Genomic DNA, 13,727 nt, shown 5'->3' with positions numbered 1-13,727 from the left:
AAATAGAACTACCATACAACCCAGCAATCTCAGTACTGGGCATATACCCTGAGAAAACCATAATTCAAAAAGAGACATATACCAAAATATTCATTGCAGCAATATTTACAATAACCAGGACAAGTCATGGAAACAATCTAAGTGTCCATCGACAGATGAATGGATAAAGAAGATGTGGCACATATATACAATGGAATATTACTCAGCCATAAAAATAACCAAAATTGAGTTATTTGTAGTGAGTTGGATGGAACTAGAGACTGTCATACAGAGTGAAGTAAGTCAGAAAGAGGAAAACAAATACTGTATGCTAACATACTTGAGGACACAGGGAAGGGTAAGGGTAAGCTGGGATGAAGTGAGAGAGTGACATGGACAAACATACACTACCAAATGTGAAATAGATAGTGGGAAGTAGCTGTATAGCCCAGAGAGATCAGCTCGGTGCTTTGTGACCACCTAGAGGGGTGGGATGGGGGGGTGGGAGGGTGACGCAACAGGGAGGGGATATGGGGATACATGTATACATATAGCTGATTCACTTTGTTATACAGCAGAAACTAACACACCATTGTAAAGCAGTTATACTCCAATAAACATGTTAAAAAATATATAAAGGGCAGAAGCTTAAATATTTTAAAAGGAAATATAAGAAACATCTTAGAATCCTAGGGTAAAACATTTTTAAACAAGATTTAACAAATCAAGCCATACACAAAGTGAGTAATTCAATTACATTAAAAATAAGTTTTAGTACTCACAGTTTTCATAAAGGAGGTGAAATGTCGAGCCACAAACAGTAGAATATATTTTCAGTAGTATTGGGTTGGCCAAAACTTTCGTTTGGGCTTTTCTGTAACATCTTAAGGAAAAACCCAAACAGACTTTTTGGCCTACCCAGTACATACAACTAACAGAAGTATTAATTAGAATATATAAAGGTTCTTACAAATCAATAAGAAGAGTACATTAACGGACAGATGCCATAAATAGGCATTTCTAGAAAGAAAATGAAATATCTTGAAATGTATATGTGTTCTCACATATGGGAACACGGAGGAAAACCAAAAGGAGGTATAATTTACGCAAAGCAGATAAGCCCAAATGGAACATTCTGACACTGCAAACAGGAGCATCTACTCACTCTCTTAACAGTGTGAATATTCCATTTTCAAAGTGCACTGGGGAAAAAAAAACATGATATAATAAATATGAAAGTGGCTACCCAAACGTCCAAATATTCTCTGGGTATGAAACCTAGAGTGACATTTGTATTTGCATATTTGGAGAAGTATTTGAAAACCTTAATAGTATTATTATTTCTAGGAAAAAAAAGAGACAAATAACTCAGATATCTACAACCAGGAGAAAGATAAATGCCATTGACATATATTTAAATGGAATATACTACAATAGTTTAAAATGAGCAACAGGCACATGCACTAACAGATAATACAGAAATGTCATCTTCAACAAAATGGATTGTTTTGGAAGACGATACACAATATTATCTCAATTATATTAATATGCAAACTAAAGAGTGTTTTGTTCAGGCATACATACAAATAGTTAATTTATGTATGCTAAAGGCAAGGACAATAAATATAAATTCAGGATATTCAGTATAATTGGGTGGGAGAGTGGAGGAGTACTTGAGGACAAACAGAAGAGTATCAGCAATGTTCAGCTTCTTAAGTTGAATAATGGGCACATGTGTGTTCACTTTATTATTTGTTATATTTTACATATAAAAATATCTGATTCAGAAAAAAAATGTAGCCTCTAACCTACTTGTCAGATCCACAGAGATTCCATTATTTTGGCAAGGTTTAGAGGAACACTCATTAGTTTCACATAGAGGTCTGCAAACCCAGGTCTGCAAACACTCCTTTTAAACAAGAAATTTAATAACTCCATTGTAAAATTTTAAAGCTGAAAATTCAAATAACCATAGCACAGCAAATTGTTAATAAGCAGAAGTGTTGTTCAATGTGTCCATTGACATTATAAATATGCATACATTTGGATACATCTAGATGCATGAACATGTATGTAGATGTTTTTTGGTTTTCTCTACCTGAAATTGTTGAGCCCAACTTTACAGTCACCACAGTTCTGACAAGGAAGGGGGAAGCACTCATTCATGTTAATTTCACAGTGTTCACCTTTAAATCCTGCAAAGAGAGAGGAGATGGGTAGAGATGAGCAATCCTCACTTTAGAGTGTGAAAATCAGAATCAGTAGTCAAGAGTCTGGAAAATATGCTCATAATGGAAGTTACAAAAAAAAATGGGAGGGAGAAAACACCTCATCTCTGAGTTCTTATACTACTCTATTTCAAGTAATGTCTGAATAAAATTATGCTAGTTTCTAGTTAAAGAGTTCAAATGAAAGAATCAAGGGAGGACTACTTTACTGAATCTCCTGTGGAAATAGAGTTAATGCTAATGTTGTTTTAAGGTCTTTAAGTGTTTGAACAAAAAGAACTGAAACTATCTAGAAAGCAAATGAATTAATGTGATGACCAATCTTAAAGTAAAATTGAGCTTCAGTGATCAGATTTATTCAAAGCAGTTAGTAGATGAGGCAAATTTAACTGCTTTTGATTCATAGCTAAATAATCAGTCATCCATTTAAACCCATGGCAGTTATGTTTTAAAAAAGCAAAGAAAAAAAAGAAAGAAAATTATAGACTTATAAAAGAGTCAGTTGTAATTATTTCAACATACTTGTGTCAGAAAAAAATCAAATTTATATCACTATTTAAAATACCTTAAATATTTTAATATTTATGATGACCATTTAAACAATTATTTCCATGGTTATAGAATAACTAAGTATAACAACATATATATATATATATATATATATATATATATATATATATGTATGTATTTTGCTGCTAATGTTATTTTTATATTTTTCCTGCTAATATTTTTGAGGATTTTCTTTTCTCTTACTTTTTCAGTGCTATAACTAAGCACCATATAATTGAAGTGACATTATAATGTCAATATCTACTCAGATTTTTTAGTTTGAGGAGCAGAAGGTCATTCAAGTTACCCTAAGAAAATGTTATTAGTGGCATACACATAGACTGGGATTGGAATTGAGAAATATGGGAAAGAGAGGACAGTCTATCTACCCATGAATTGCCATCTTGCTCCCACTGTACCTTCTCATAGAGTTTCTTCCTCATTCTGTTTGCAAATATCTCTTCACGTACAAAGTGTCAGATTCTTTTAATATTGTCATTACAATATTGTAATATTGTCATGCAGATAATGTAGCACAGTTTCCCTTGTCTCTATATCATGACCTTTCAGCTTCAGCACTTACTGCTGAGTGGAAAATTCTCTTCACATTTCCTTACTCGGATTCCCATGAAATAAGCTGGGACTGGCCAGCTTTATCTTTTCACATCACACCATGCCACAAACCCCTGCCGTTCTCTGTGGTGTCTGCCATCAGGTCAAAAGCCAAACCCACTTCCAGTTAGAGTTTGGGAAGTTGATACTATGCCTTGTGAAATATGGCTGCCTCCTTAGCAGGAGATAATATGAAAATTTTAAATGACATAATCCAAAAGGAGGCAAGTATAAAGGAACAAAGTACAGATATGACAAGTAAAAAGCAAATAGCAAGACAATTTATTTAAAGCCATATATAGCAATAATTACATTAAATATGATTTTTAAAAACCATTTCAGCTAAAAGGCAGAAACAATCAGACTAAATAAAATAATAGGACTACATGATATCTAAAAGAAATCCCCTTTACATATAGAAACAACAATAGGTTAAAAGTAGAAAGATGGAACAAAGATGCCCCATGAAACACTAATAAGAAACCTAGAGTTTCCCTGGTGGCGCAGTGGTTGGGAGTCCGCCTGCCGATGCAGGGGACACGGGTTCATGCCCCGGTCCATGAAGATCCCATATTCCGTGAAGTGGCTGGGCCCATGAGCCATGGCCGCTGAGCCTGCGCGTCAGGAGCCTGTGCGTCCGGAGCCTGTGCTCCACAATGGGAGAGGCCACAACAGTGAGAGGCCCGCATACCACAAAAGAAACCTAGAATATCTACGTGACTAGCAGATCAGGCAGTCTTCTGGAAAAGCACTGGTATTAATTTGTGTTACTTTTTCTTTCTCAATTATCAAATCTTTCAAGTTAAACTCTGAAGTTGCATGCTTGTAATTTTATTCATGCAGTAGATATTGTATCCTCAGCATCCAGAACAAAATTCTGTTATTATAAATTAGTTATTTCCAAGTTAATATGGATCTCCTAATTTTAGGTGAACAAGTTATTATTGCAACACACTTCAACACAATTCGTCAATCACTCTTACTGTTATATTAAATTAGAAATGTCATAGTACAGTTATAAATAAATAATAAGCTATTTCCTTAAATATTTTACAGTAGTTAATTTTTTTTCAAGTTTAAGATTTAGAAAGTTGGATGCATTCCACCATTTCTACTTTTAGCATAACTAGTGTTATCTGGGACACAGGGCATTTTGACCTTAAGTTGCTTTTTAGAAATGTCCTTTAGTGGCACTGGAACTCAGGGGCACTGACCAGCTAGAGGACTGGAGTGTGCCTCCCTGAGTTCAGCTGAGCTGATGGATCCGAACATTCAGCACCGGGGAACTTGGACAGCTCAAAGGATAACTTTGGTTTCTGTGATTTTGCCTCATTCATTGAGTTTGACATTTCTGAGATGGAGCTTTGTTACCACCTAGCAACATATGTCAATGGACTGAGGAAATGAGATTGCTGAAATGCAGTGGACATTGGAAGAAAAAAATAAAGTAGATGTGGATCACATTTAAAATAAGCCAAAGCTTTGCAGAGAAAGTGTAAGTTTGGGGGATTTAAAGGAGTGAGATATATATATATATATATATATATATATATACTTTATTCCAAACTAAATTTTCCATAGTCCTTGGTTTTAGAAATTGATACATATTCATGTAAAGGATATTTGTTTTGAATATATGCAGTGACAGCTAAAAGTCTGTCAAAACTCAAAATACAATGAATTAATTCTATGCTATTCCTCTCCTATTTATTCCTATCCAGATCTATTCAGCTAACTATTTTATTCACTTCAGTAGAGTTCTTCACACACAAATAATGAGAAATTCTCAAACAAATGTTCTCTTGATCTTTTTCTTATACTGTCTTACCTGTGATTGTTGCAGCAAATGCATGTGACTGATTAATAAATCCTATTTTTACATTTAAATTAGTTAGTAAAACTACTGCTCAAATCCAGAACTAAATCAATGTAGATTACAGATATAGTATTTTTAATCACTTAATATTTTCTCAGTTCTAACAAATGTAGCCTTTTAATACTTTATTCTCTGGAGGGGATGGCATAGAACAAAGTACACTAACAATAGTTAGGTTTTCATAAAACTTTTTTAGTAAGCATTTTATCATTCAGGGCTATATTTGACAACTCTCACACTAGAAGTAATATCAGCTGGAGTAATTAGAAATGAAGTAAATAGTGATAATTAGAGTGTATTTTCCATGTATTCAAACAATGTAGTGTAAACAACATACATTTTAAGACAAACAAACAAAAAAAGTATTAAAATGAATTATTTTAATGACTTCCCTGGTGGTCCAGTGGTAAAGAATCTGCCTTCCAATGCAGGGGAAGCTGTTTGGATTCCTGGTGGGGGAACTAAGATCTCACATGCCTCAGGGCAGCTAAGCCTGCACGCCACAACTACTGAACTCTTAAACCTCTACCAGAGAGCCCACATGCCTCCACTACACAGCCCACGTGCTCTGGAGCCTGCGTGCTGCAACTAGAGAAGAGAAAACCCACATGCCACAACTAGAGAGAAGACAGTGTGCCACAACTAAAGATCCCACATATGTATCCACGTGCTGCAAATAAGACCCAACGCAGCCAAAAAATAAATAAAATAAATATTAAAATGAATTATTTGCAAAAGCATTAGAAATTTTTATTTCTCTTTAATTACAATTTTAGGGCTTCCCTGGTGGCGCAGTGGTTGAGAGTCTGCCTGCTGATGCAGGGGCACGGGTTCATGCCCCGTTCCGGGACGATCCCACATGCCGTGGAGCAGCTGGGCCTGTGGGCCATGGCCGCTGAGCCTGCACTCCACAGTAGCAGGGGCCACAACAGTGAGAGGCCCGCGTACCGCAAAAAAAAAAAAAAAAAATTAATTTCCCGAGATGTTCAAACTTTATGGAAACAAAGAGAGATCTTTCTTGGCAAGTCAGAAAAAAAGTATTGTTTTCTTTTTTTTTTAAATGACATAATACAAATATTAATATTTTCTTTAAAAATTAGCCAATATTATAATATAGATACAGACTTAATTTTAAAAACAATGATATTTGAAAAGATAAAAGTAATATTTTCAATAAACCCTAAGGTTTTTTTTGTTTTTTTTTTTCGGTACGTGGGTCTCTCACTGTTGTGGCCTCTCCTGTTGTGGAGCACAGGCTCCGGAAGTGCACGCTCAGCGGCCATGGCTCACCGGCCCAGCTACTGCGCGGCATGTGGGATCTTCCTGGACTGGAGCACGAACCCATGTCCCGTGCACTAGCAGGCAGACTCTCAACCACTGCGCCACCAGGGAAGCCCAAGACTCTAAGTTTTTAAACATGATTTTAAAGTAAACTTTTAGAAAATGAGTATAAAAGCTAATGTTTTTAAATGTAATAAAAATTTGACATATTTTAAAGTTAATTGGCAATAATATATATTTTCTTTGAAGAATTTTCCGGATATAAACTTCAACAGCTATTTAAACCTAATAGATATGCACTACTACATGAGCACATGTTTTTAATTGTCAAAAGGAGTAATTTTTAATTTAGAGAAACCATTCATCAAGTGACACATTTATTTGGTGCTCAGAATTATGCACCTCAGGTAATGTGGCTTTACCATAAAGATAGTATATATACGGGATTAATAGACATGTTTAAATGCAACTGCTCACCTCCTCTCGTAATAGAAATCCATCAAGCTTAGAATCCCAATTGTAAATCAATAACACACATAAATTATCCGACTCTTCCCTTCACTACAAGTGAATCCTTGTATTGTAGCGGAGGAGTCCTTTCCACATTTTAGACCTTCATAAAGTTCATTTAAAGAAACTGTTGCTTCTTTCACCTTGGAGACCTATGGATGAAGTGGCTACATTTGGCAACTAAGCCCTTTAAATTAAATTAGAAATATTTGGGGGGGTTGGGGGAGGGAGGGATTGGGATCTTGGGGTTAGCAGATGTAAACTAATATATATAGAACGGATAAACAACAAGGTCCTACTGTATAGCATAGGAAACGGTAGTCAATATTGTGTGATAAACCGTAATGGAAAATAATATGAAGAATAATATATATATATATACTATATATATTATATATTATTATACTATATATATACTATATATATATACTATATATATAGTATATAATATATATATATATATATACACACACATATACACGTAACTGAATCACTTTGCTGTACAGTAGAAATTAGCACATTATAAATTAACTATACTTCAATAAAATAAATTAAAAAAAGAAATATTTGATAGGGTGATGTTCTTGCCTATAAAATGAGAAATAATTCAAAGTAAAAAGGGAAAGAATCTTAGAGAATATTAGAAAAGAATTTTAAGAATGCAATATTTTATGTATAAACTGTATAAACACACATATGTTAACACAGAGACTCTACTATGTGCTATACACGTGGACTTTCACATGCAGTTCATCCAAAGTCACCTGTACCTCTGTAACCCTCATGTCATTTTTATACTCCATTTCTACCAGCCTGAAGTTCAACTCAGTTAATTCAACCTCTCCTACTTAATTAGCTCTTTCCTCTCACAGTTATGCATTAGACATTACTCTTGATCACATACAGTATAAACAAAAATGCTAACTTTGATAAGAAATGGGATTTACAGGTAGCTTGACTAGTAAGGATACCAGGTAGTTTGCAGAATTAAAGAAAATACTATAGGAACTGCCAGGACACGTTTTTTCACACACACTCCTCTCCTCCAACATATAGATCTCCATGTGCAGGGAACATGGTGTTGGCTGCACCAACTGAAACATTGGCGGAAAGAAAAAGCTTCTCTCAGCATCAGTTCCAGGGAAAGGCTCTGTCTGGGACTATTCCAGGTCCATGCCCACCCCTGAATCAACCGTAATCGCCAAAGAGATGGGGTTTGCTCTGTGTCTTAGCTTGAGTTATTCTGCAATAAGAATTGAGATAAATTATTTGCATGCAAGTACCTTATTTGAGGTCCCAGGGATTATTGCAAGGGGGTGGGGAAATAAAAGAAGGAAGAGAGTGGTTTAATGAGAAGGTTATTGCTGTGGACAACCAAGGACCCAGGCTGGTGGAGAGTCTCTTAGAAATCATTTGCCACATAACTCAGAGTTGTCACAGTCAGCAAGAAAGCTGAGGTGTACATCCACAAATCCTCTTTGCTTGTGCATATCTCTATTGTAAATGGGAAAGCTCTTACTACTTCATACTCTAATGTTTAGTTAAATTATGTATCTCTTCCTTGAACTTAAAAGCCTTGAGGGCATGTCATTGTCACTTTTAATTTCTCCAGAACCTATCTCAAGACTTGACACATGGTAGGAAATCCATATATGTTTGTTGACTCAGTTAATAAGAAATACAACTTTTAGATTTCTAAAACACTACCAACATGCAGTTGCAAGATTCTCATGTGTTGTGTACAGAGCACAGTTTAGAGGAGAAAAAAAATATGTAGTATAAAATAAATTGTGAGCTGTGTACATTTATTGCACACTAAATCACCAAAGCTAACACTATAGGGGGACCGAGAATAAACCACATTTGTTTCTAGGAATCTTATAAAATTATATATGTCTTTCTGTTCACTATTTTTATATTTATTAAAACACTGATTTTTTTAATCAGATAAACTGTTTAAACAAATAGGATTATTCTCTGCCTATTTTCCAATAGAAAATGTTCATTGTTCATAGGGAACAAATTAACTCACCTCAGGTCTAATCAGAAGGCAGAAGGATTTCCCTTACTTTCTGTTGCAAAACATGATCACAGTAATTCTGGTGTTTTACTACAGTAGCTAATATTGGACCAAATGGATTAGATTGTTGTTTTGCCTACAAGTGTCAGTCACATGAACCAAAGTACTTTACCGGCTGAGCAATCGATTTGGCATAAATTAAAGTATTAACATTTTTTTTTTTTTTTTGGCCATGCAGCCTAGTTCCCTAAACAGGGATAGAACCTGGGCCCTCAAGCAGTGAAAGTGCAGAGTCCTAACCACTGAACCGCCAGGGAATTACTAACTTCAAGGTAAATTTTAACACCATTTATAATTTAGTTGTCTAGTATGTAGTTACATTATCACCATAGCTCTGGGATTTTATTTATACTTATATTTAAATTGTGATAAAATTTATAAACTGATTAAAAGTTGTGAACAAAAATTTCAGAAATGTGGATGCTCAACTCTCAGATGTTAAGCCTTAACACTCTTGTCTCATGAACCTGCCATATTCTAGTCACTTGACAAACACCAACAACTTAAAAAGAGTTCTAGTGCACCTTCCAAATCCTGTCTGTCTAAGATGTTAAGTCTTGGGATTCTTTGTGGTTTACAATTCCAGTACTTTTAAAAATGGAATTTAATCAGAATATTTTCTTAAAGAAATGATATGATGGCTCTGAAATAGAACTTATTTTAAATAACAGCTATAAAATTAAATCACAGCATAGTGCTTATGGTATCCAATAGTTGACCTCTTTTTAATATTCTAAGGTAGTTTTTTAATGTTGCTGACTTTAGCTTTGACTGCTACAGAGGTTGAAGAATACCAGTAAATGCAATAGTAAGTAAACATTTTTACAATAGTTATGTTATAAATATGTTTAAATAAAAACATATATATGTTTATATATAAAACATTTATATGTATACTTATATATTTACATAAAAATAATATATTAAACATATATATAATATTACACATGATATATTATATAACATATAATATATATTATGTATTGTATAATAATATAAAATATATAACATAATATGTATATAATATAATACATTATATTAAAAATAATATATATTATTATATAGTATAATAATATATTATACTATATAATAATATAATATATTATACAATTTAATTTAATAATAATGGGTGATATACTATATATTATATAGTATAATACATATTATATATAATATATTATATTATATCTTACAATATAATATTGGGTTGGCCAAAAAGTTCATTCTGTTTTTTCTGCAACATCTTCTATATTATATAATAATTAGTAATGTATTATGTTATATATAATATATTATATAAAATATATATCTTATGCATTATATTCATAACATATTAAGTACATTAAATATATTATTATATTTCTATATAATATATAATTTATAATATAAATAATGTATATTATAAGGATATTTTATGATATTTTAATATATTATATACTTATAATATAATATATTATATATAATATGTTAACTATATTATTATAATATAACATATATCATTATATAATATGCTGTATAATATAACATATATTGTTTTTTAATATCATTATATATTATTTTATATAATATGACATATATTATATATAATATAATATATTATTATAGTATAATTATATTTATGATTATATATAATATATTATATTATAATATTATATTAATAATTATATAAATATATGTTATTTATAATATCTTATTATAAATATTATAAATTATAATACATAATATATTATATTACATGACATCTATTATATATTATATAATATATTATATAATATAACATAGATTTTACATTATATAAAATATATGTTATATATATTTTATATATAATATGTAGTATAATATATAATATATTGTATTATAATATATATTAATATATTATATATTAACATACATAATGCATAATTTTATTATATGTTATATACAATATATATTAAATACTAATATATTCTATATATAAGATATATAAACGATATATATTGATATATAAATTATAATTAATAATTATATTTGACATATAATATAATTATATATAAATTATATATCAAATGATATATAAATTAATATATGTAAAATTATTATAATTACATTATTATATTATATACTATTATGTATTATGTATAATAATATGATATATTTATATATTTATAATATATAAATATATATTTATATATAAGTATACATATATATGTTTATATATATAAAACGTTTTTACAGTAGTTGTGTTATAAATATATTTATATATGTTTATATATAAAACATTTATATATGTTTATATATAAAACTTATATGTTTATATATATAAAACAAAGTATTTTAGAAATTATGTGCACTCCAGCAATACTTTGTGCTGAATAATTATTAAAAATGAATAAACAGAAGATTCACTGTGCCCACATGCCACTCTACCCAAAACACTGCTTTGAAGAGTCATAAACTCTGAAGCCTTTTGTAGAATGATGACGTTCCAAGAAAAAAAGTGATTTTGCTCACATACTATGGCACAGTGTAAATTGTCCCTAAGCTATTTTTGTGAGTGCTCTGGAGTTCAGCAATCTTATTATTGTTTGCTAGGAGACAAGAAGCTTTTATGATATCTCCAAACTTACTTTCCCCTAATCCCGCAACAGGAAATTAATCCGCAACAGGAAATTAATCTTACAAGATTATATACATAATATACATTTATTAAATTCATTTATGAATTGAAAATGAATAATTAAAATATTATTTGAAAAAAACATGCCTATCTTGTAGAAAATTATCTCTGGTGAAAATGGAGGCGGTTTTATTCATATTGAGGAAATATACTGCTGCTCCTCAAGAAACATTTGTCTATTACTTATATTCTTAGAATATATTAGTAGCATAGGTAAAGCATCATGGAATAATTCTGTGGAGTAAATTAGCTCTTCCCCTGCTATTGACTATTTTTTCAAAAATTTCACTTTCAATCTTTGTTAAAAAGAATAGTATTCTATTATCTACTTCATAATTACTGTGGTTTTCATGACGTTGGCACTCCCCTCATGTTTTGTTTTAGCTCTATGTTTCTGCCTCAATCCTGGAAACATTTACTCATATGCTTTATACAACTGTGTTATATGCTTTATAGAGCCCATGTCAATTTTACAAAAATAATTACTAATGGATTTCCAGATTCTAGTTCTAATCCCTCAGAAGGCCCAGAAGTTTCTGCCATTTACACAGGTTCACGGACTTGCCTCTACGTATCATTATAGAAGATTACCTTATATCCTCAGGAAATCTTCGAGGATTTGTAGAAACAAAGGGGAAATTACTTTGACTAAGACAACGAATGAACGAATACAGTCTAAATTGGCCTTTTTTGGACAGAAGATTAAATGAGCATTGTCCTTATCTTTAAAGGACTCCTATTCTAATAAAGCCAGTAACAAGGAAAGAGATATAAACACATAAGTAATTATTAGAAAATGAATAGCTTTTTTTTATATATATATTATGTTTATGACACATTCCAGTTATGCCAAAAATCGACCATGGGCTAATTTTATGGCAGAAGCATTCCCGCTGAAGATGGTAATTGCTTTTGCATAGCCCACAATACAGGAGCAGCAAACATTTACTCAGAGCTCCTGCAAATTAACCAGACCTCTTCCAGTTACAACTGAAGAGATCTCAATCAAGCATCTTTAATGATAATAAATTAAGTTATTGTTTGATATGACCCAAGAAGACAGAAGCAGCCTGGCTTCAAGTGTGACTAGGTCCAGGGGCTCCAATGATGTCCTTTAATCTGCTCATTCTCTGTCTCTTACATGGGATCTCTCTTATTGTACAAAGTAGCCACCAGAGTCACATGATACTAGTTTAGCAATCTAAGCAGAGAGAAGTGATGCTCCATGGGAAAAGATATAGTGAAGCATTTGATTACTGTAGATTGAACCTATGCACATTTCTAACTACTGCTGTTGTTAGGAACACTACATGGAGAAAATTATTCAGGAAAGAAAGACTGTTAACAAAGAATAAGAGAGGATTTCTGAAAGAACTTAGTTTTAAAAAAGAACCAAAGTTACAAAGTCTCTCCTTTCCCCCCATGCTATTCAGGTTAACTTTTAATATTATTTCTCCAGTATGTTTATATATCTGAGTTTGGAGTCAGATATTCCCCCATATATAGATCTTTCTCTCACCCATTCTTAAGAAGCTACCAGCCTATACGGACAAAACAAACAATGAGATCAAACATTAAAACAAATATAAGCCCTTACCTTCTCTGCAAATGCAATAATGATTTCCATCTACCAAAGTCAAGCATGTTGAATTGTTTTGGCAAGAATCACTGAGTGGATCGCAGGGGTTATAGTGTTGATGGCAAAATTTTCCAGTATAAAAGGGTGGGCACAGGCACACAAATTGCCCAGGGATGGAAGATTCATGACAAAGACCTCCATTCATGCATGGGTCAGAGTCACATTCATTTATTTCTTCACTACAATTCTGTCCAGTCCATCCAGATGTACAGTCACAGCTGAAATGAATATTTAAGAAATATGAACCATACTATTTCAAATTCATTCTTCACATTTTCAATGTAATGACTACATTGAACAAATGTGTGGCGTTTTCT

At 31.9% G+C, this 13,727-nt stretch overlaps 1 protein-coding gene across 1 annotated transcript in view; it reads right to left on the bottom strand.

Moving 5' to 3' along the window:
* The window catches only part of EYS (eyes shut homolog), a 1,696,347-nt gene that overhangs the window by 1,175,465 nt on the left and 507,155 nt on the right, over nucleotides 1-13,727 (bottom strand). Inside the window, 4 exon segments of the mRNA XM_032651890.1 lie at nucleotides 1,788-1,863; nucleotides 1,866-1,888; nucleotides 2,078-2,174; nucleotides 13,369-13,628. Coding sequence (XP_032507781.1) covers nucleotides 1,788-1,863; nucleotides 1,866-1,888; nucleotides 2,078-2,174; nucleotides 13,369-13,628 — 456 coding nt within the window.

This window comes from Phocoena sinus, chromosome 12 (genome assembly GCF_008692025.1).
Source record: "Phocoena sinus isolate mPhoSin1 chromosome 12, mPhoSin1.pri, whole genome shotgun sequence".
Lineage (NCBI taxonomy): Eukaryota > Metazoa > Chordata > Mammalia > Artiodactyla > Phocoenidae > Phocoena > Phocoena sinus.
Note: the sequence above shows the minus strand (reverse complement) of the source record. Positions and strands in the feature narration are given on the sequence as shown.